The sequence below is a fragment of the Eptesicus fuscus genome, chromosome 4 (assembly GCF_027574615.1).
Source record: "Eptesicus fuscus isolate TK198812 chromosome 4, DD_ASM_mEF_20220401, whole genome shotgun sequence".
Classification (NCBI taxonomy): Eukaryota; Metazoa; Chordata; class Mammalia; order Chiroptera; family Vespertilionidae; genus Eptesicus; species Eptesicus fuscus.
The window spans coordinates 2,480,953-2,501,141 of record NC_072476.1 but is presented as its reverse complement, the minus strand read 5'-3'; the positions used below and the strand labels follow the sequence as shown (position 1 = coordinate 2,501,141).

At 55.5% G+C, this 20,189-nt stretch overlaps 1 protein-coding gene across 2 annotated transcripts in view; it reads right to left on the bottom strand.

Annotated features, from left to right (window-relative positions):
- EEF2K (eukaryotic elongation factor 2 kinase) overlaps window positions 1–18,087 on the bottom strand; it is a 66,994-nt gene extending 48,907 nt beyond the window's left edge. For both annotated transcript variants that reach the window (XM_054714405.1, XM_054714406.1), the window contains exons 1-2: window positions 17,744–18,087; window positions 2,350–2,671 (exon numbers count right to left, since the gene is read on the bottom strand). In XM_054714405.1, the coding sequence (XP_054570380.1) occupies window positions 2,350–2,595 (246 nt within the window). In that variant the 5' untranslated portion in view covers window positions 2,596–2,671; window positions 17,744–18,087. The remainder of the gene's footprint in view (window positions 1–2,349; window positions 2,672–17,743) is intronic.
- Between the last annotated feature and the right edge of the window lie 2,102 nt (window positions 18,088–20,189).

Here is a 20,189-nt window from a genome sequence, read left to right as displayed (position 1 = left end):
TCGGGCCAAAACCAGCAATTGAACATCCTCCGAGGGTCCAGATTGGAGAGTCCAGGCTGGGCTGAAGGGACCCCCCCTCCACCTGGTGCACGAATTTCATGCACTGGGCCTCTAGTAAAGGACAGGCAGAGAGGGCCTGGCTGGGTAGCTCAGTTAGTTAGAGCATCAACCTGATACACCAAGGTTGTAGATTCGATCCCTGGTCAGGGCACATATAAAAATCAACCAATGAATACATAAGGGGAAAAACAAAATGACATCCTCCCCTCCATTCCCCTCCTCTCCTCTCCCTTCTCCTCTCTCTCTCAAAATATCAATTAAAAAACAAAACACAAACAGAATAGGCAGAGATTGAGAGACGAGATAGAGACAGTCCGTCCTACTGCCTTCTGGCTCCTGGATCTGGTCACTTCCACCCCTGGGTCCCAAGAAACGCCTGAACCGTCACAATCAATTCCCCTTTCGCCTTCAGCCTGCGGAGCTGGATTCTGTTTCAGGAGTCCCTCCGCCACCCCTCTGGGGCAGGACGCCACACACAGGGACCCGGCCTGGAGCTTTCCTGACCTAGATGGACAGAAGGAGGCTGGACAGTCTCCCGCCCTCCCCTCGGGGCCTCCATGAACAGGCAGGGGGGCAAGCCACAACCTCACCCTTCAGTGGCCCCAACCTCAGGGGGACCCCCAGGGCTATTTCTGGAGCTGCCTGCCCCAGAGGAACTCCAACTAGGCTTCTGGCCCTGAAAGGAAAAATATTCAACTGTCCAAGAACTTGAATTATTAATTTTCTAAGAACAGATGGATTCTGAGGTTACAAACATGATTTTAATTTCAAATCCCTAATGGCAGTAAGCATTTTGCCTACTAGACCTGTTTGTGAGGATTAAATTAAATAAGGACAACAGTAATGCATTACTTTTTTTCTCACCACCAGTTATACAAAAGCCCAGTAATGTGTCTCTTCTTCCTCTCCTTTACACGAGCTTTGCCATGATATGAACACAAATCCCTAACAAAACAAGTGCCCTTTTCCTCAAGCCAGGAGGAGGATGCCCAACCCAAGCATGGGCTTTCTTTAAAAAAATATGTTTTTATTGATTTTTAGAGAGAGGAAGGGAGGAGGATAGAGAGATAGAAACATCGATGAGAGAGAAACATCATCCATGAGCTGCCTCCTGCACAGGGAATGGAGCCTGCAACCCGGGCATGTGCCCTGACCAGGAATCGAACCGGTGGCCGTGGTTCCTGGGTCGATGCTCAACCGCTAAGCTACACGGGCCGCGCCAAGCACAGGATTTTATTACTGCAACCAACGCCAAGGACTACACTTCACATCACGTCCCTGGACCTCATGGACACAGGGGTGGAATAAAAATATTTACTGGTCCGCCATGAGAAGCTGATCACCACATTCACGTGTGTGAACGTGTGCATACACATGTCCCGAAAAACAATACCTTTACAATGTAATGCCTCCCAATATTTCCTAGTCTCCCGTTCTCTTCCGTTTCTTAAAAAAGTTGATCAAGTTTTCACAACCAGGAGTGGGTCCTGAGCAGCTCTGAGGAACACTCCTCTAAGCTGACAATCCGCTTAACGGGCACAAACTCAGACCCAGGAGGCAGCGGCAGTGCTGCCCGTCCGACAGAGGCGAGAGCTGACGGCCCGTCGGGAGGGGCCGGGGCCGGGTAGACGGAGGTGACAAGGGCCCGGGTAGACGGGAGGTGACAAGGGGCCGGGTAGACGGAGGTGACAAGGGGCCGGGTAGACGGAGGTGACAAGGGGCCGGGTAGACGGGAGGTGACAAGGGGCCGGGTAGACGGAGGTGACAAGGGGCCGGGTAGACGGGAGGTGACAAGGGGCCGGGTAGACGGGAGGTGCCGGGGCCGGGTAGACGGGAGGTGACAAGGGGCCGGGTAGACGGGAGGTGACAAGGGCCCGGGTAGACGGGAGGTGACAAGGGGCCGGGTAGACGGGAGGTGACAAGGGGCCGGGTAGACGGGAGGTGACAAGGGGCCGGGTAGACGGGAGGTGACAAGGGGCCGGGTAGACGGGAGGTAACAAGGGGCCGGGTAGACGGGAGGTGACAAGGGGCCGGGTAGACGGGAGGTGACAAGGGGCCGGGTAGACGGGAGGTGACAAGGGGCCGGGTAGACGGGAGGTGACAAGGGGCCGGGTAGACGGGAGGTGACAAGGGCCCGGGGTAGACGGGAGGTGACAAGGGGCCGGGTAGACGGGAGGGGCCGGGGCCGGGTAGACGGGAGGTGACAAGGGCCCGGGGTAGACGGGAGGTGACAAGGGGCCGGGTAGACGGGAGGTGCCGGGCCCGGGGTAGACGGCGGCGGTCACTCACCCTGACATGGAAGGAGCTCCCCGGGGAGGCGCCGAGGCCGAGCTGCTCGCTCCTCCTTAGGTCGCTGCAGTGGTCACCGCCCTTGTCACGGCCACGCTGGTGCGCCCCGGGGTCGTCGGTGAGGGGGCAGATGAAGTAGCCTTCCTCGTCGTCGCTGTCTGGGTCAGAGTCCCCGTCATGGCCAGCCCCGGAGGTCTGGCTGCCGCCAACGCCTTCCAGGCGGAAGATGAGGTCCTCGTCGGCCATGCTCCCGGGGTGCCCGTGGTACCCAAGGGGGGGGTGGCACCGCCAGAGTTCCTGGGCAGCAGCTGCGGGGAAGGCCCTGCAAAGGGGAAGCAGGACGGTGGGTGCCGGGCCGGGGGAGGGGCTCCTGGCCCCTCATCTCTGTGACAGAGCTGCGACCTCCGGCAGAACGGCCGCGGGCCTGGGGAGGCGGGACACTAAATGGACAAGCTGGGCGGCCAGAATTCTGCTTCCAAGAACTCAGCGCTAGAACAAGGCAGGGGACAACCAGAGCCATCTTCTCAGGGCATTCAGATCAAGCGGGGCCTGCTCAGCTCCCTCCCAGCTCCTCTCCACGTTCTGGTACAATCTCTGCCTTCGAAGGTTCCAGGCCCAGGACCTGGCCTCTGCTGGTCTCCTCCCGCCGGGCGGCTCCCCACGCACACTGCTCTCCCCCACCCCCTGAACACGGCTCCCCACGCACACTGCTCTCCCCCACCCCCTGAACACGGCTCCCCACGCACACTGCTCTCCCCCACCCCCTGAACACGGCTCCCCACGCACACTGCTCTCCCCACCCCCTGAACACGGCTCCCCACACACACTGCTCTCCCCCACCCTCTGAACACGGCTCCCCACACACACTGCTCTCCCCACCCCCTGAACACGGCTCCCCACGCACACTGCTCTCTCCCACCCCCTGAACACGGCTCCCCACGCACACTGCTCTCTCCCCATCCCCTGAACACGGCTCCCCACGCACACAGCACTCCCCCATCCCCTGAACATGGCTCCCCACGCACACTGCTCTCGCCCATCCCCTGAACACGTCTCCCCACGCACACTGCTCTCGCCCATCCCCTGAACACGGCTCCCCACGCACACTGCTCTCCCCCACCCTCTGAACACGGCTCCCCACGCACACTGCTCTCCCCCATCCCCTGAACACGGCTCCCCACGCACACTGCTCTCCCCACCCCCTGAACACGGCTCCCCACACACACTGCTCTCCCCCACCCTCTGAACACGGCTCCCCACGCACACCGCTCTCCCCCACCCTCTGAACACGGCTCCCCACGCACACTGCTCTCCCCATCCTCTGAACACGGCTCCCCACGCACACTGCTCTCCCCCATCCCCTGAACACGGCTCCCCACGCACACTGCTCTCCCCCCCCCCCTGAACACGGCTCCCCACGCACACTGCTCTCCCCCACCCCCTGAACACGGCTCCCCACGCACACTGCTCTCCCCCACCCCCTGAACACGGCTCCCCACGCACACTGCTCTCGCCCATCCCCTGAACACGGCTCCCCACGCACACTGCTCTCTCCCACCCCCTGAACACGGCTCCCCACGCACACTGCTCTCCCCCACCCCCCTGAACACGGCTCCCCACGCACACTGCTCTCCCCATCCCCCTGAACACGGCTCCCCACGCACACTGCTCTCCCCCACCCCCTGAACACGAGGAACCTATTCCCACCTCAGGGCCGTTGTACTTGCTGTTCCTTATGCCAGGAACAACCTTCCCAACCTTCCAGCACTGAGTTCTTCCTCATCATCTGGACCCCAGCTCAAAAGCCACATTTCAGGAATATTCTCTCTGACTCAATTCAAAGAACCCCTCAAATTCCTCAGAAAATTAAAAACAGAACAGCAATCCCACTTCTGGGTATTTATCCGAAGAAACCCAAAACAATAATTTGTGAAGGTCTCTGCATGTTTATGTCCGCTGCAGCGTCATGTACAATAGCCAAGATATGGAAGCAACACATGCCCATCAGTCGACAATTGAATGAAAAAGCGGTGCTACATGTATACAATGGAATCCTGCTCAGCCATAAAGAAAGAATGAAAAGAATGAAATATCACCACTGGTGACAACATGGATGGATGTAGAGGGCATTATGCTAAGGGAAGTAAGTCAGACAGAGAAAGACAAATACCACATGATCTCCCTTACATGTGGAATCTAAAGAACAAAATAAAATAGAAACAGACTCACGGATACAGAGAATATCTGAGGAGTGCCGGAGGGAAGGGCTGTTAGGGGGATGGGTGAAAGAGGTGAAGGGATTAAGAATTACATCATTGGTAGTTACAGAACAGTCACAGGGATAGGGAATATAGTCAATCATATTGCAATAACTGTGTATGGTACCAGGCGATCACTTTGTAAGTTATATACAGGTCTAACCACTATGCACACTCCTGAAACTAATATAACATTGAACATCCACTGTATTTGAAAAATAAAAAAATTATTAAAAACAAAAAAACCCTCTCAAAGGCATAACTAGTCACTCCCCTAGCACATAGTCTGTTTTACTTTCTTCATAGCTTTTCAACCAGGCTGAAATCATCTCATTCACTCATTTATTGTCTACTAGAGGCTTGGTGCGCAAAATTCATGCGCTCGGGGGGTCCCTCAGCCCGGCCTGTGCTCTCTCGCAGTCCGGGACCCTCAGGGGAAGGCCAACTGCTGTGGAGGGGGAGAGGCTCCCGCCGCCGCTGTGTGCTCGCCAGCCGTGAGCCGGCTTCTGGCTGCGTGTGTGTCTGTGTGTACCCAGAGCTCCCACTGTGAGCCCTGTGGGAGCGTACTGACCACCAGGGGGGTGCGGCCTCAGGTCCCCCACTCCGGCCAGGCGCCACGCAGCCTCAGGTTCCTGCTGATCGCTTGTCAGGGGAACCCTGCCTCCGCTGTGGGTGCAGCCATCTTGTGATGGTGTGAGGGTTAATTTGCATATTACCTCTTTATTATATAGGAGGATAGGATGTCCCAGTGCTTCAAAGAGTGCGTGGCAGAGTGGGCACTCAATTCATGTCCCCGGAATGAGTGACAGACCCCGGAATGAGCAGAGGTTCTTAGTAACAGTCCAGGGCTCATCCATGGAGGCCTGCCCACACCAGGAAAGGCTTTGGGACTGTCACAGTGGGAGCTCTGGATACACACAGACATGCAAAGACAGTCAAGAAAGAGTTCACCAAGGCTGATGAACAAAAATCAGAATTATTTCTGATTGTACTAGCAATGAACAATCAAAAATGAAATGAACCCAGCCGGGTGTAGCTCAGCGGTTGAGCATCGACCCAGGAACCAAGAGGTCACCGGTTCGATTCCCGGTCAGGGCATATGCCCGGGTTGCGGGCTCGATCCCTAGTGGGGGGCATGCAGCAGGCAGCCAATCAATGATTCTCTCTCATCATTGATGTTTCTATCTCTCTCTCCCTCTCCCTTGGTCTCTGAAATCAATAAAAATATATTTAAAAAATGAAATTAAGAAAACAATTGCACTTACCAAAACAAGTGCATGACTTGTACAACGAAAACAAAACATGTCCAAAGAAATTAAAGATCTAAATAAATGGAAAGACATCTGTGTACAGAAGATTTAATATTGTTAAGAGGACAGTACTCCCCAAATTGATCTATAGGTTCAACCCAATCACTATCAAAATCCCAGCGGGCTGCTTTGAAGAAACTGAGAAACAAGTCCTAAAGTTCACCTGGAAATTCAAGGGACTCAGGAAGCCAATACAATTGTGAAAAAGCAAAACTAAGTTGGAGGAGTCATACTTCCTGAATTCAAAACCAAGCTACAGTAATTAAGACATTGGGACTGGTGTAAGGACAGAGATGTAGATCAATGGAATGAAACTGCGACTCCAGAAATGAAACTTCACATTTATGGCCAACTGACTTTTGACAAGGTTACCAAGACTATTCGGTAGGGAAAGAATAATCTTTTCAACAACTGGAGCTGGGACGAATGGATCCACACTGAAAAAGAAGGAAGTTGAACTCCTTCCTTACAGTATAGACAAAAATTAACTCGAATGGATCAAGGACCTTAATATAAGATCTAAAACCTTATCAGGAGAAAATTTTTGTAACCTTGGGTTAGGCAAAGACTTCTTAGAAATAACACCAAAAATACAAGTTACAAAAGACTAGATGAGCCCAGCTGGTGTGGCTCAATGGTTAGGCATCAACCTATGAACCAAGAGGTCACAGTTCTATTCCCAGTCAGGGCACATGCCCAGTTTGTGGGCTCGATCCCCAGTCAGGGTGCATGCAGGAGGCAGCCAATGGATGATGTTTCTCTCTCATTGATGTTTCTATCTCTAAAAATCAATAAAACTATATTTAAAAAAATAATAAAAATAAAAAAGGAAAAGGATGTTTGTAGATGCAGCAAAACTTTCCACAAGGACCCACGAAAACTCACCAGCCTGTGATGGACTGTGGGGCTGGCGGGAACTTGTTAGGGTTAGGGTAAAACAGCACATTTCTATACTGTTTTAACTTTTTTACAAAACTGATTGCCTTCAATATAAAATAATAAATAGGTGAAATGTTTTTTTTTAATGTTAGATCAAAGCAATTCTTCCTAACAGCTCTCTCTGTGGACAGCAGGCTTCCAGATGCGAGGGGGCACTTGCTTGAGGCTACCCCAGCAGAGATGCACTTACACCCTAAGCCAGCGCACACCCATCAAACCTAAACTGAAACCCCAGGGCACTGCTCAGCTTCCTCTGTGCCCCGCACTCCGCCTGTCTGGTCTGCTCATTCTGTTGCTGTTCTTTCCTTTTCCTCAATGCATCACCCCTACTGACTTCTGACTCAGCTCGACTGACTTCTGACTCAGCTCGACAATCACAGCGCTGGGTGTTCACTTTGTTTCTTACCCGCAGGGCCAGGTAAGGTCACTGCTTGGACCCAATGCCTGAGCCACTGATCCTGTCACCAAACCCTCCCTGGTGCCCCGCTGTCTCCCAGCCCCAGTGCCTACTCTGCCCTGGTCAGCCCATGGCCAGGATCCCTGCTGACCAAATGGCGGGAGCCTGGAGCTGGGAGTAGGTCCAGCCAGGTCACGGCGTCTGGGGCAGGGATGATGCCAGGGGGGAGCCTCGGCTTCAGCCTGCAGCCCTCCAGGCAGAGCCACAAGTGCTCGGAGCAGTGGGTAAGTGCCTGGACTGCTGGTGACCTTGACCAGATTAACTCATCTCACCGACGCCCCACTGTGAAGGGGGCTGCGCAGGTCAGTGTCCTGAGGGAGGTTCCACGCTGTCAGTTCACAGGGGAACTGTCACAGAACTCCAGTCCGTGGCCGCGTCCACCAGGCCTGCCGTTCTCCTCGGCCTGGGAAACAGCAGTGGCTGTGGAGCAGCGGTTGGCGGGCACGGGGCTGTGCGCTCGCAGGCACGGGTGTGCATTCCAGAACCGATGAGCAGATCTGTGTATGGCTTTCCGTTGTCATAAATTTGCTCTTGATGCAGCTGTGGCAGCCGCCTGCTAACGACCCCCCAGCAACTGTGCTCTCTCTCTTAGTAACAGAATCATTGGTTTTTGGCTAAGCACACGGCCACGCAGACTAAGTTCTACATTTCCTAGATTCCTTTGTAGTTAAGTGTGACCATGTGACCAAGTTCAGGCCGAGAGGATATAAGTAGGACTGTTTTCAGCTATAAGGAAGGGTTTTTATTTATTTGTTTATTATGTCTTGTTTGTTGGTTTGTTAAATTAGAGAGGCTTGAGCATTTTAAAAATATATATTTTTTTATTGCTTTCAGAGAGGAAGGGAGAGGGAGAGAGATAGAAACATCAACGATGAGAGAGAATCACTGACCAGCTGCCTCCTGCACGCCCCACACTGGGGACCGAGCCTGCAACCTGGGCATGTGCCCTAAGAGGGAACTGAATCATGACCTCAGTTCATAGGTCAACGCTCAACCCCTGAGCCAGGCCAGCTGGGCTACAGGGAAGGGCTTTTAAAGAGCGGGAGGGAGCGTGCCCTTCTGTCCTCCCTCCCTCCTCTAGCTGGACTGGAAGTGTGGCGGCTGGAGCTCAGGCAGCTGTGTTTAACCTCGAGGAAGCCGTGTGCTGAGGATAACAGAGCCATGAGCAGGAGGGAACCTAGGCAGCATAATCTCACATCTTTTTAAAGTATATTCTTATTGATCTCCGAGAGGAAGGGAGAGGGAGAGACAGAAACATCACTGATGAGAGAGAATCATCAATCGACTGCGTCCTGCACGCCCCACACTGGGGATCGAGCCCGCAACCCGGGCCTGTGCCTTCTGGTTGCTAGGTCGATGCTCAACCACCGAGCCACGGCGGCCGGGCCTCATCTCATATCTTGAGGCAGCATAGTAGCCCCGGACTGACAATCTTCAGACTTGGCCATCTAACTTTATAGAATCGACTATAATTTTTTTCCTTACTACTTGCTAATTCTATATGGTCCAGTAGCCCCGCTCTCCCACATTATAAAAAGTCACATCACATCTCTATGACAAGCTGATGCCTGGGTAGGTCGGCCTGGGAAAACTGTGGCCTCAACCCAGAGTCCTGATGTGACAGCTGCTCCCACATCTGCCCATGCATCTGCCTGGGCACTGGAGGGTGTTGGCTTCTCCCAGACAGGCAGGGAGCCCTCAGTGGCCCACAGCTCAGCCCCACAATGCTGTCCCAACACTAACCAGGGCATCCAGCTTCCTAGGAACCTCCATCTAACTCGGGCTTCCCTGTTCCTGCGGGTAAGAGACTGAGACCAGGAGCAGAACCCAGCTCCCAAGACAGCAGGACTCTCTGGAAGGTTCCCTCTGCCCTCACTCAGGCACCCACATGTCCCCTCCCCGCCCCAGCACAGCCGGGAAGACATTTCCATGGCGCTGCAGCGGAGCTGGCTTCTGCGTTAGGCAGCCCTGAGCCCACGCCCTAGCTCTGCACCAGGTCTGGTTGGATGTCTGGTTAGCAGCCAACCCAGCTTCTTGAGGGTTCCCCAGGGCACAGGCCGTTTTAGGCTCTGGCCGCGGAATTGCTGTGCTCACTGGGTCTCGCTACGCAGGGCTCCCGACAGCCGCTGGGGCAGGACCTGTGCTTGCAATGCCCCGGTCAAGGCTGCTAGTCCCCCTCGGGGCTCCTCCCCCCCCCCCCAGGAACTGCCTTCCCATGTAGAAAGGAGCTGAACTCGCCCGCCCCCACGCTGGGAGCCAGCGCCTGAGCCAACACGGCCTGCACTGAGCCAGCCGCACACTGGTCCTTGCCGCAGCCACAGAGGACAGGTGCCGAGGGCCACCTGGAGTCATGCACCTGCTTCTGTTGGGGGTTGGCCTCTCCTCTGCTCTCAGGCCATGTACCTGGGGTTGGGGACGCACCGCCTAGTCCCCGGCGTCCCGTGGCCAGGTCTAAGCGGTGTACAGAGCTTGGCACCTAGCCGCGGCGACTGGCCCCGAGGTGGGCCTGTGGCTCAAGCCAAAGCAATGCGACCCAGTCACAGCTAAGCCCGGAGCTTTGGCTTAAGTGGCTGAACGACAGGACACGAATCTGGGACAGGGACTGAGGCCACCAGAGGACAAAGCTGACGCTGGTGGAGAGCAGAACAAGAGCGAACACAGTGCCGTGTACAGATGGTGTAGGACCGGGCACGGAAACCTGTGTAATTTCGTTAACCAGGCTCACCCCAAAGAATTCAATGAAAAGGAAAAAAAGAACAGGAGAGACAGAGTGAGATGAACAGCGATGACATCACCGAGACCCTAAACCCCAAGGTGCCTGAGGCCAAACCCCCCCCCGCCCCCCCCGGACCTCTGCGCACAGCACGGGAGCCCCTGCCTGTGGCGGGCGGACAACGTGGCTGGCCACACGGAGGCTTTTGTCACCTGCAATCTGCAAGCCCCAAAGCCGGCCAGGACGCAGGGCCACTGTATATTATTTCTACAAACTTAAAAAGTAACATTTATTAAAGCACATGGTTAAAAATAGCACTCCTGTCCTACTAGGCCAGTGGTCGGCAAACTCATTCGTCAACAGAGCCAAATATCAACAGTACAACGATTGAAATTTCTTTTGAGAGCCACATTTTTTAAACTTAAACTTCTTCTAACGCCACTTCTTCAAAACAGACTCGCCCAGGCCGTGGTATTTTGTGGAAGAGCCACACTCAAGGGGCCGAAGAACCGCATGTGGCCCGTGAGCCGCTGTTTGCCGACCACGGGGTTAGTGAGTTCCTCTCACCGCGGGAAGGAAGGAAGGATGCGGTTTTGTGCTGCAAATGAGGGACAAGAAGGCCGAAGAGACCTTTGCTCCTACCGACTTCAAAAATGCATATTTTTCCTAAAATAGGCATGTGAACAGCTGACTGCAACCACTGAGCACTCGGCAGACTTTCTCATCTGCCAATGACGGGGCTGCACGCAGAGAAGGGGCTGCCCTCGGAGGGGGCACGGGCGGGAACCCCGCAGAGCTGGCTGCCCTGGCTGCGGCTCGAGCTCCAGGCTGAGTCCTCAGTTTCCTCCGAACCAGAAAAACCCTCCCGGAGGCTCCCGCCGCCGCCGCTGTTCACAGGCGCCAAGACAGCGGAATGCTGTCACCGGTGAAGAAACTGTGGTGCATACACGATGGAATAGTACTGGGCCTAAAAATAAAAGGAAATCCTTGCATTCGAAACAACATGGACACGCCTGGAGGGCATTACTAAATGAACCGAGCCAGACACAAAAAGACAAGCCCTGCACGATCGCACCCACAGGTAGAAGCTAAAAAGCCAAACTCACAGAAGCAGACAGCCCTGTGGTGCCAGGGGCTCGGCGTGGGACACGGAGAAGGTGGCCGAACGTAAGAGTTTCCGTGACACGAGAGGAGTAGGCAAGGCCCGGAGAGCTGGCACAGCGGGTGGCTGCCGCCGGCAGTGCCGCACAGCGGGCATGAGACCTGCTAGGGAGGGCCTGGTGCTCCCACACACACAGGTGACGCCGGGAGGCGGTGGGCGTGGGCGTTAGCTGATTGTGGTAACCATTTCACCATGTAGACACATGCCAAACCATCACACTTACACCTTAACTACACGTGATTCCAATTTGTCACTTAAACGTCAATGAAGCCGCCGAAAAACCAACAAAAAAACAAAGCCCCGGGCAGTGGAGAGACCCTGTGCTGTCACCTCATGGCCGGGTCTGAACTGCTAACCCCGGTTCGACGGTGGCCCTGTCCTACACCGTGGCTCCCCAGCCACTGGCACTGAGCAGGCACCTGCAGGCGCCAGTCAAATGCATCTCCTGCCGGCGTTTTGTGCCCTTCCCGGAGGGAGGCGGGAAGTGGAGGTGGTGACAGCGAGGCAGAACTGGGATCCCCTCCCAAGCCCACGCCGGGGCTTCGGGCTGGTGTCTTATTAAGACCTGTGCCCTGGCATGAGGCGGGTGCCCACACGCAAACATTTATTTCAACTACTGTGAGAGCCCAGCCAGTGTGGCTCCCTGGTTGAGCCTCACCCAGGAACCAAGAGGTCACCCGTTTGATTCCCGGTCAGGGCACATGCCTGGGTTTTGGGCTCAATCCCACCAGGGGGTGTGCAGGAGGCAGCCTATTGATGAAGTTTCTCATTGATGTTTCTATCTCTCTAGCCCTCTCCCTTCCTCTCTCTCTAAAAATCAGATTTTTAAAAAAAAATTAAACTACTGTGAGAAATAATACAGTTTACGTCAGATTAAAAGAACTGATTTACAGATGTCCACACCCACCTGCCCCCTCCCTGCACATCATCTCCCCCTGTCGCCCCGACCAAGAACCAATAGCCACGCACACCCCCCCTGCCCTTGCACCCCGCAAGGACTCTCTTCCTAGAATGCCTGTCTCACTCGCTGCCAAACCCCTTTGTTCCCTCCCAGATCCAACTCAAACTTTACCTCCTCCAGAAAGCCTCCCGGGAGGTTCCCTTGTCTGTACAACGGGGCACAACCAACCCGGAGTGGTTCTGAGAAACCCATGAGATCAAGCACATGGCGCCACCAGAGGAGTACCAGCTGCTGCTGTGCCCTGCCAGCCCCGCCCCCTGCTCCCCAAGTCACTTCCCTCCTCCCTGGCCCTCCGTAAGTATCTCCGTTTTCCCCAGAAACCAGCCGTCTATGTGGCAGAGAGAGCCACGGCCCCGTCCATGTCCTAATCTTTGGGCTCTGTGAATATCCGCCCTTATATGGCAAAGGCAACTTGCAGATGTGACCAAATGAAAGGTCTCGCGATAGGAAGACGATGCTGGGTCATCCGGTAAGCCCAGTGCAACCACAGGGTCCTCACAGAAGGAGGCAGGAGGGGGCTGGGCTGGAGAAAGAGAAGTGACAATGGAAGCGGTGTGAGGAGGGGGTGCTATGGGGCTGGTTTAGAAGCTGAAGGAAGGGCCACAGCACAGGAATGCGTGGCTCTAGAAACGGGAACCGGCGAGGAAATACATTTCCTTAGAGCCTCCAGGAGGAGCACAGCCCTCGGACACCCTGACTTTCGAACTCGTGACCTGAACGGTTAAAAGAAGAAATCGGTGTTGTTTAAGCACCACGTTTGTGATTTGCTGCAGTGGTGACAGGAAACAAGTCCCGTCCAGAACAGTCGTCCTCGTCCTGGGCAATTCTGTCACCAAGGGGACACGTGGCCACGGCTGGAGACATTTCTGGTTGTCACAGCTCTGGACTGTAACTGACTCCTACCAGGTGGAGCGGAGGGATGCTGCTGAAGACCTCCCTGGCACAGGGCAGCCCGCGGCACACGGCTATCCAGCCAGCTGTCACAGCCGGGCAGAGAGACCTGCTCTAGATGATTCCGGTGGAATTCCAAGAAGCCCCCCCGCTTCCTCTCCTAAAAACAAACCTCCACACACACCAGAAAGAGGAGCCACGAGCTCACTCACGGGTGACGCCAGGAGCCCAGTCAACACTGGCAGTGCTGAAGCTCACCCACACCGGCCGGACCCAGGGCTTCCTTCGCACAGAACTGTTCCAGCGCAAGGCTATCCGTGGTTTTAAAATTCAGAAAAGCACATTTTAGAACACCGAGCACAAACTATCCTCATCATAGCTTTGATTAACAAAATGCACATGCGAGTTTGAAGATTAATTTTTAATGACTCGCTGGGCGCCCTGCTCATGTGCTCAGGACACTGTGTACGCCAGGAAGCCAGGGATACGGATACAACTGATCTCACTTCTCAGGGGAACTCTGTTTACACGGCCGCTCAGTGGCCAGCCACGTGAGCCCCTGAGCAAAGGTGGGTGTGGACATCATTCTTCTCCTTCTCCCAGTGCAGAGCGCCAGGCATGGCACACACTAGGTCCTGCGTAAATGCACGCTGCATGAACTAACAAGTAACTGGAGAAATCGGGCAACTTCTGCTGATCTAATGGGCACTGCAGGCTGGGCGTGGAGGGACTATGGGGCTACACTACCAGGTGTCTGGGGGTTAGTTAGCCCGACAGTGTTAGGGGCAGAAACAGAACAATGGGGACGAGCTGTAGTTATAAGAAATGTTAATCGTGCTCTGTTAACTGTGATTGCTTTGTTCTGAGTAAAGAAAGCACATTCTGATCCGGATGGGAGTTGTACCCCAGGACCTGGGAGTTAACCTGGAATGCGGTCCATTCTCATCAAGAACTGCCTATCATCACAGGAAGATTAACAACCTTGTTGCTGAAACAACGGAGTCCAGAAGGCACTGGCCCTTTGCAACGCCCAGTCCACATTGCCTGTATCTGTAACCATTTTACCCACTTTCATTCCTTTCGCCCACGTCCCCATGTAAGGACATGTCATCTTTGTCCTTCAACCCAATGTAAGCTGCTGGCTTATGGGGGGGCGGGTGACGGGGGGGAGACGCAGAACAGACTTTCGGGCTGACCTGCTGCCCTCCCTGCTGCCCGCATGGTTGGAATAAATGCTCCCACATGATCCAACCCTGTCTCTGCTTAACTGGCTCAGGTAGTGACAGGCAGCCCGGACCTATTGTGGCCGAGCTCCTGAGTGGAAAGCCTGCACCATGTGGAGGCCCTCAAAAGGCGCCCAAGACTAGGGTCTGTCCTGGGCAAACCAGTCTGGGTTCCGGTCCCGACTCTGCTCCTACTAGTGAGTGGCACTGGGCAAATTACTTAACCTCACTGAACATCAGCTTCCTCATCTGTCAAATCCCCTCAGTGAAACAGCGGAGCGGAGTGCGCAGGGTGAGGAACTGGAAGAGGGGCCAGGGGGCAGAAAAGGCCACTGTGGCAGGCAGCTCTCCACCACCGAGCTGTACTTCCCCTGCCTGGCCAGGGACTACATTTCCCAGCACCTTTTGCATCTAGGTGGGACCATGTGACTGCGTGGGGGCCAATGGGATACGGGCTGCTTCTGAGCCCACACCAACAGCCCATTTCCCCCTGGGCCCTGTCCCCTCCACTGGATCCTGCAGCGTTTCAGTCTCACTTACACAGCGCCTGCTTGTCACTGCTCTCCGTGGCCCTGTTTGACACACCCCGCTGGCCTCCCCGCCCATCCCTGGCCAACTCCGTTATCCCTCGGCTGCAGCTGAGAGTCACCTCCTCCAGGAAACCTCCCGGGTCCCTAGGAGACAGCACTATGAGCTTCATGCTCCAGAGGAGGGCATGCGGGAACAGAAAGCTCACGGGACCCGTTCTCTCAGCAGACAGCCACAAACCACCAGGGGCGGCGGGAAGCAGAGGCTCTGTCCACAGTCACTCAGGGGCCCCAAATGGCACGGCTAGCAAGTGGAGGAGTTGGGTTTGAAGCCAGTGCAGGCTGAACCGCGGCCTTCCCTCAGTCCTAAAATCCTGGTCCGGGGACCAGCAGCAGCCGCAGCCCTGCTGGGAACTAGAGCTTGCACATTCCCAGGCTCCACTCCAGCCCACTCATTACACCCCGCGGAGGCCCAGCCATCTGTGTTTAAACAAACCCCGGCCGCTTTTCATGGGCACTCAGGTTCAAGCTCTGGCCCGGAGAAATTTCCTGCCGTCACACCGCTTGTTTTTCAACTGCTCCCGGTGGAGTCCTTGCCGTCTAGAGTGTCACGGCGGAAGAACTGACACGGTGCACCCTGACTTTCTAAATATTTGAAATGCTTCTCTGGTGCGTTGGGGACCCGAGGAGGGTCACCTTCCCCCTTATCATCAGCATGTGTGACCCTCCTTCCTCTGTCTGAGCTTTCCTGCCTGTGCCCATCAGCCTTAGCTACCAGAGTTTAATCCAGGAAGCCTTTAAGGCCCAAGCTGCTTTCATCCCATGGTGGTCACCATAACCATCTTCTTCTAGAAAATTCTCAGTGTCGAGGGTAACAGTCTGAAGCTTCTTGGTCAGCAAAAGTGGTCTCCCCCGAGCTGGTTTTGCTCAGTGGATAGAGCATCTACTAACGGGACCCAGGTTCGATTCCGGTCTAGGGCACATGCCTGGGCTGCTGGCTCAGTCCCCAGTGGGGTGTGCAGGAGGTTAATCAATGATTTGCTCTCATCATTAATGTTTCTATCTCTCTCGCCCTCTCCCTTCCTCTCTGAAATCAATAAAGACAGACTTTAAAACAACAACAACAAAAAACCTGATCCCTCCAACATAAAAACTATTTCTGAATCAGTCCAGCCAGCCACTATTACTTTGAATGTAGTCCTGATCATCACTATTCTTCTGCTTCAGTTCAGAATCAAACCAGAAAGGATGAATCCTAGAGAATGAGCTGGAACAAATCCAAGTTTCTGCTGTTGACCTTCAGCCTCCTTCCACACTGTTTACCGTGTCCTGGCAACAGGACGCAAGACTGCTGCACACTGGACAGAGATTCTGTGGGGACTCTGATCAGTGTCAGAAAAAAGGCATACGGACATCTCCCCACGGGGAACGGCCCAGCCAGAAAGCCCAAGGGGAAGGCACGGCCATCCAGCCCACTCACACCCCAGACCTTGCGAAGACCCCCCTCTTCAGCAGGTGGCCACCAGCCACCAGGGCGGGCTCTGTCCAGTCTTCCCGTGCCCAGGCCCCTTCAGGCTGGTGGCTCCGGAGTGTAGGCCCTTGGTGGTAAATGGGGGCGCAGCGCCAGGTTTTTAGGGTCCTGGAGCTTTAAAGAGGGGAAACTTGCACACATGCCGCTTTACCTGTGCATGTGGTTCCTCCCATTAAAGCTCTATGGCCCTGGCCTGTGGCGCAGCTGGTTAGAGCACTGTCCTGTGCCCTGGAAGGCGGAGGGCTGGGAGGGGAGCCAGCTGATGGATGTTCCTCTCTCACATCCTTGTTCCTCTCTCTCTCCCTTCTTCCCTCTCTAAAATCAATTAAAACTTTTTTAAAAAAAGCTCTTATGACTTTGAATAAGGCTTCCTGTCAGTTCTTAGGAATTGATCCTGAATTTAGACTTTGGGGCTTTTCCCCAACAGTTACACATACATTGAGAACATCTCACCTGATCAGCAGACTTCCTGCCCCCACCCCCTGCGGGACCCCAGAGGACCCAGCCTTTGAGAAGGGGGCTGGGAGGAATGGGGGTGGCAATCCCAACCGTGTTACACCTGAAGTCACGCCATCAAGTGTTACTGTGTTGGCTGAGTTCGTACAGGACCAGGGGCATGCAGGTCAGTACCCCGCAGCCCGCTCCATCGGAGCCCTGCCGCTTCCTCTCGGCCACCCGCTCCCGCTCAGCCGCGCATCTCCGGTTCCAGGAAGCCCCCCTAACCGCCCCGCCCCACACAGCAGGCACCATCGGCGTCCACCTGCGGGCTGTGCTCCCGCCTTTACTCAGTCCATCTTGCTAAGGAGAGTCTGCTGTTGGACTGGCCTCGGCTTCCTCCTCCTCGATGTCAGAGGGGCACGACGTTACTCGATTTCCCGGCTGAGTGGCCCCCAGGCAGCAGCGCCGAGGCCGAGCCCCTCCCGTGAAGCCCATCTGCCACCCTGGGGCGCAGACAGAACTAGGCCAGGACTTACCCGAGGCCCCGCCCCGCCGCCACTCTCACCCACGCCCCGCCCTTTGGCGCACGTCTCCGCCGAGCTCACAACCGACTCCCACAGCCAGCGACGCTGCAAAGGCGCGTCTGCACGGTCCTCGAGGTGCCGGGAGTCCCGCCGATGGAGTGGGGGTGGGCTCCGGGCCCTGGGCGGGGTCCCAAGCAGCCTCTCCCCCCCTTCGCGGGCCAAGGGCATTCCTAATAGGCGCCGCCGCTAACCTGCGCGGCTCCCCCAGTTTTACGGAGTTTGACCAGAGGGGACGCGCTCCCAACACCTGCCTTCCGCGCGGCCTCGGGGCCCACTCCCAGGCTCCAGGCCCAGCGTGCCCGGGGTACGGGCCGCACCGGGGGTGGGGGTAGGGGAGCTGGTCCTGCAGCGCCCGCGCCCGCCCGCGCCCTTAAGCCCGACCAACGGCGGCCGCACCTACCTCCTTCGGGCGGACAGGAGCGGCGGCCGATGCTCACGGCCGCGAGGATCCAGAGGAGGTGGTAGAGGCTTGTAGCCCGGTGCTCCAGGGTGCAGGGCGGGCGGGCCCCCCGAGTGCCGGGGAGCGGCGAGCCGGGCGCGGGGGCCGGCGGGCCGGGGAGGCAGCGAGAGCCGCGAGGGCCGATGGAACGATCGCGGGGCGCGGGGACCGCCGGAACGATCCTGGGGCGCGATCCTGGAAGGTCCGAGGCACTGGACGCGTGCAGGGGCGCGAGCGCAGGGGACCGTCTGCTGAGCCGCGGCAGCCTCGGGCCGGTGTGCGGGCGTTGGTCTGCGAACCGCCGGCTGGGGCTGGGGCGGGGCTGTGCTCCAGCGGGCGCACCGCGTGGCTGTCACGTGATCTCCCCCCCCAACTCCGCCTGCCTCCGGCCCCGCCCGAGTGGCGGTCTCCGCTGCCGCGCAAGTCTTCCGGCTCCAGCGCCCCGTCGGTACCTAACCCAGGGGGTGGGCCTAGCACCCATGGGTGGGGGAGGGGGAGGACTCCCTCGCCGTAATTCCAGAAAAGGCAGCCACCGCCTACCCTTCCCATTTTCTTCTCTGCCTACTTAGTTCCTGCATTTGAGTCCTTTCCAAAATCACTAGTAATCCCATCTCATTGTATAAATTTCTATACATAATCTTGGAATATTTTTATGATAAGAGATTGCTTTTGTTCCCCTGATTTCTGCATCGTTAAATTTAGGCCCTTATGACCATTGCAGTTATTTGTGTCATTATTTAATTAACTAGAAGCCCTGTGCACGAAATTCATGCACGTGTTGGGGTCCTAGGTCTGGCTGGTGGTCAGCGCACATCATAGTGAGCAAGCAATCGAACTCCTGAGGGGACAATTTGCATATTAGGCTTTTATATATATAGACTAGAGGCCCACGTGCATGGGGGTGTCCCTCAGCCAGTGCCCTCTCACAATCCAGGACCCCTTGGGTAGGGTCCCTAGGCCTGGCCGGCAATCAGGGCCTATCGGGACTTTCCTTCCCCCAGGTGCCAGCAGCTGGCCCCACCCCCGCCGATGCCACTGCTTGCCATCTGTGCAGCGCTGCCCCCCTCCCCTGCCACTGGACACCTCCCTCTGCGGGCGACAGGGGTGGGGTGTGATCGCGTGGCTGGCCTGGGCTTTCCTCTGCAGGGTGATTGCTGGCCAGGCCCGAACACCCGCCACAGGGTCGCTGGCCAGCGGCCTGGGCCTCCCTCTGTGGGGCAATTGATTGCAGGGCCCCCAGATCAATCACCTTGTAGATGGAGGCCCTGTCCACCCAGCTGGGGCTCCGCAATTGATCGCCATGCAGAGGGTGGCCTAGGCTTCCCTCTTTGGAGCAATTGCAGAGCCCCCCGCCCCGATTGATCGCTCCACCGGCTGGTGGCCTGGGCCTCCCTCTTTGGGGCAATTGTGGGGCAATGGCAGGCCCCCCCTGACCAATCGCATCGCACTCGCCTTTGCTGGCCTGGCGCCAGCGTGTGTCATAGAGTGGTCTACCAGAAGGTTGTCCGGATGGTCGTTCTGCTGTTTGGTCGGTCCGTCTATTTGCATATTACACTTTAATTGTTATAGCTATCCCCTCGAGACATTCCTTACCTGTCTAACTCATTGCTGTGTTCCCACCTCTTATCACAGTCCTGGCATAATAAATACCTGTGAAACAATTGGAGAAATGTGCAAAGGTATAAAGAAAAGGAAATACCACTAATGATAATTGGTCTTATATCCTTCCAGATAGTTTTCTAGTGAAAATTTGTTTCTTTTATCGTTCTTCTTTTTTTATTTTTTTCTAGCGAAATTTTAGAAATTTCACAAATGTTATAAATAATAATAGGGATATTTATTGAGCTATTTATCTCATTTCGTCTTCACACCAGCCCTATGAGGTAGGTTTTATTAGCACTGTTTTTACAGATCATAAAACTGAGGCTTGTAGAGAGAGATTTGCCCAAAAGATTGCTAAGGTGGCTCTTCTTGGCAAAGGGCATGTATACTTCAGGGCTGAGTTACTCTGTGTAGTAAAAGGGGAGGGGACTTTGAAGGATCCTATAGGTGAGAAGGAGGGAGGCGGAAAGGAAAAGCTTCCAGTAGAGCTGTGATTTTCAACCTGTGTACCACAGGGACTTTTAAAACATGCAGTACCTAATTATTTAGTCAGGAGCACTGGCCTCTTTTTCCTTAAGTTATTAAATAAGAAAATGGCAACAGCCAACAAAACAATAGACATGGGGTGTGAATGCCCTATCTTGAACTATCCTATCTAATAAAAGAGAAATATGCAAATTGACCGTACCTCTGCTACACCCACCAGCCAATCAGAGTGAGTATGCAAATTAACCCAACTAAGATGGCAGCGGCCACGGAGCTGGAGCAAGCAGGAAGCTTGGGTTGCCCCCAGCGATGGAGGAAG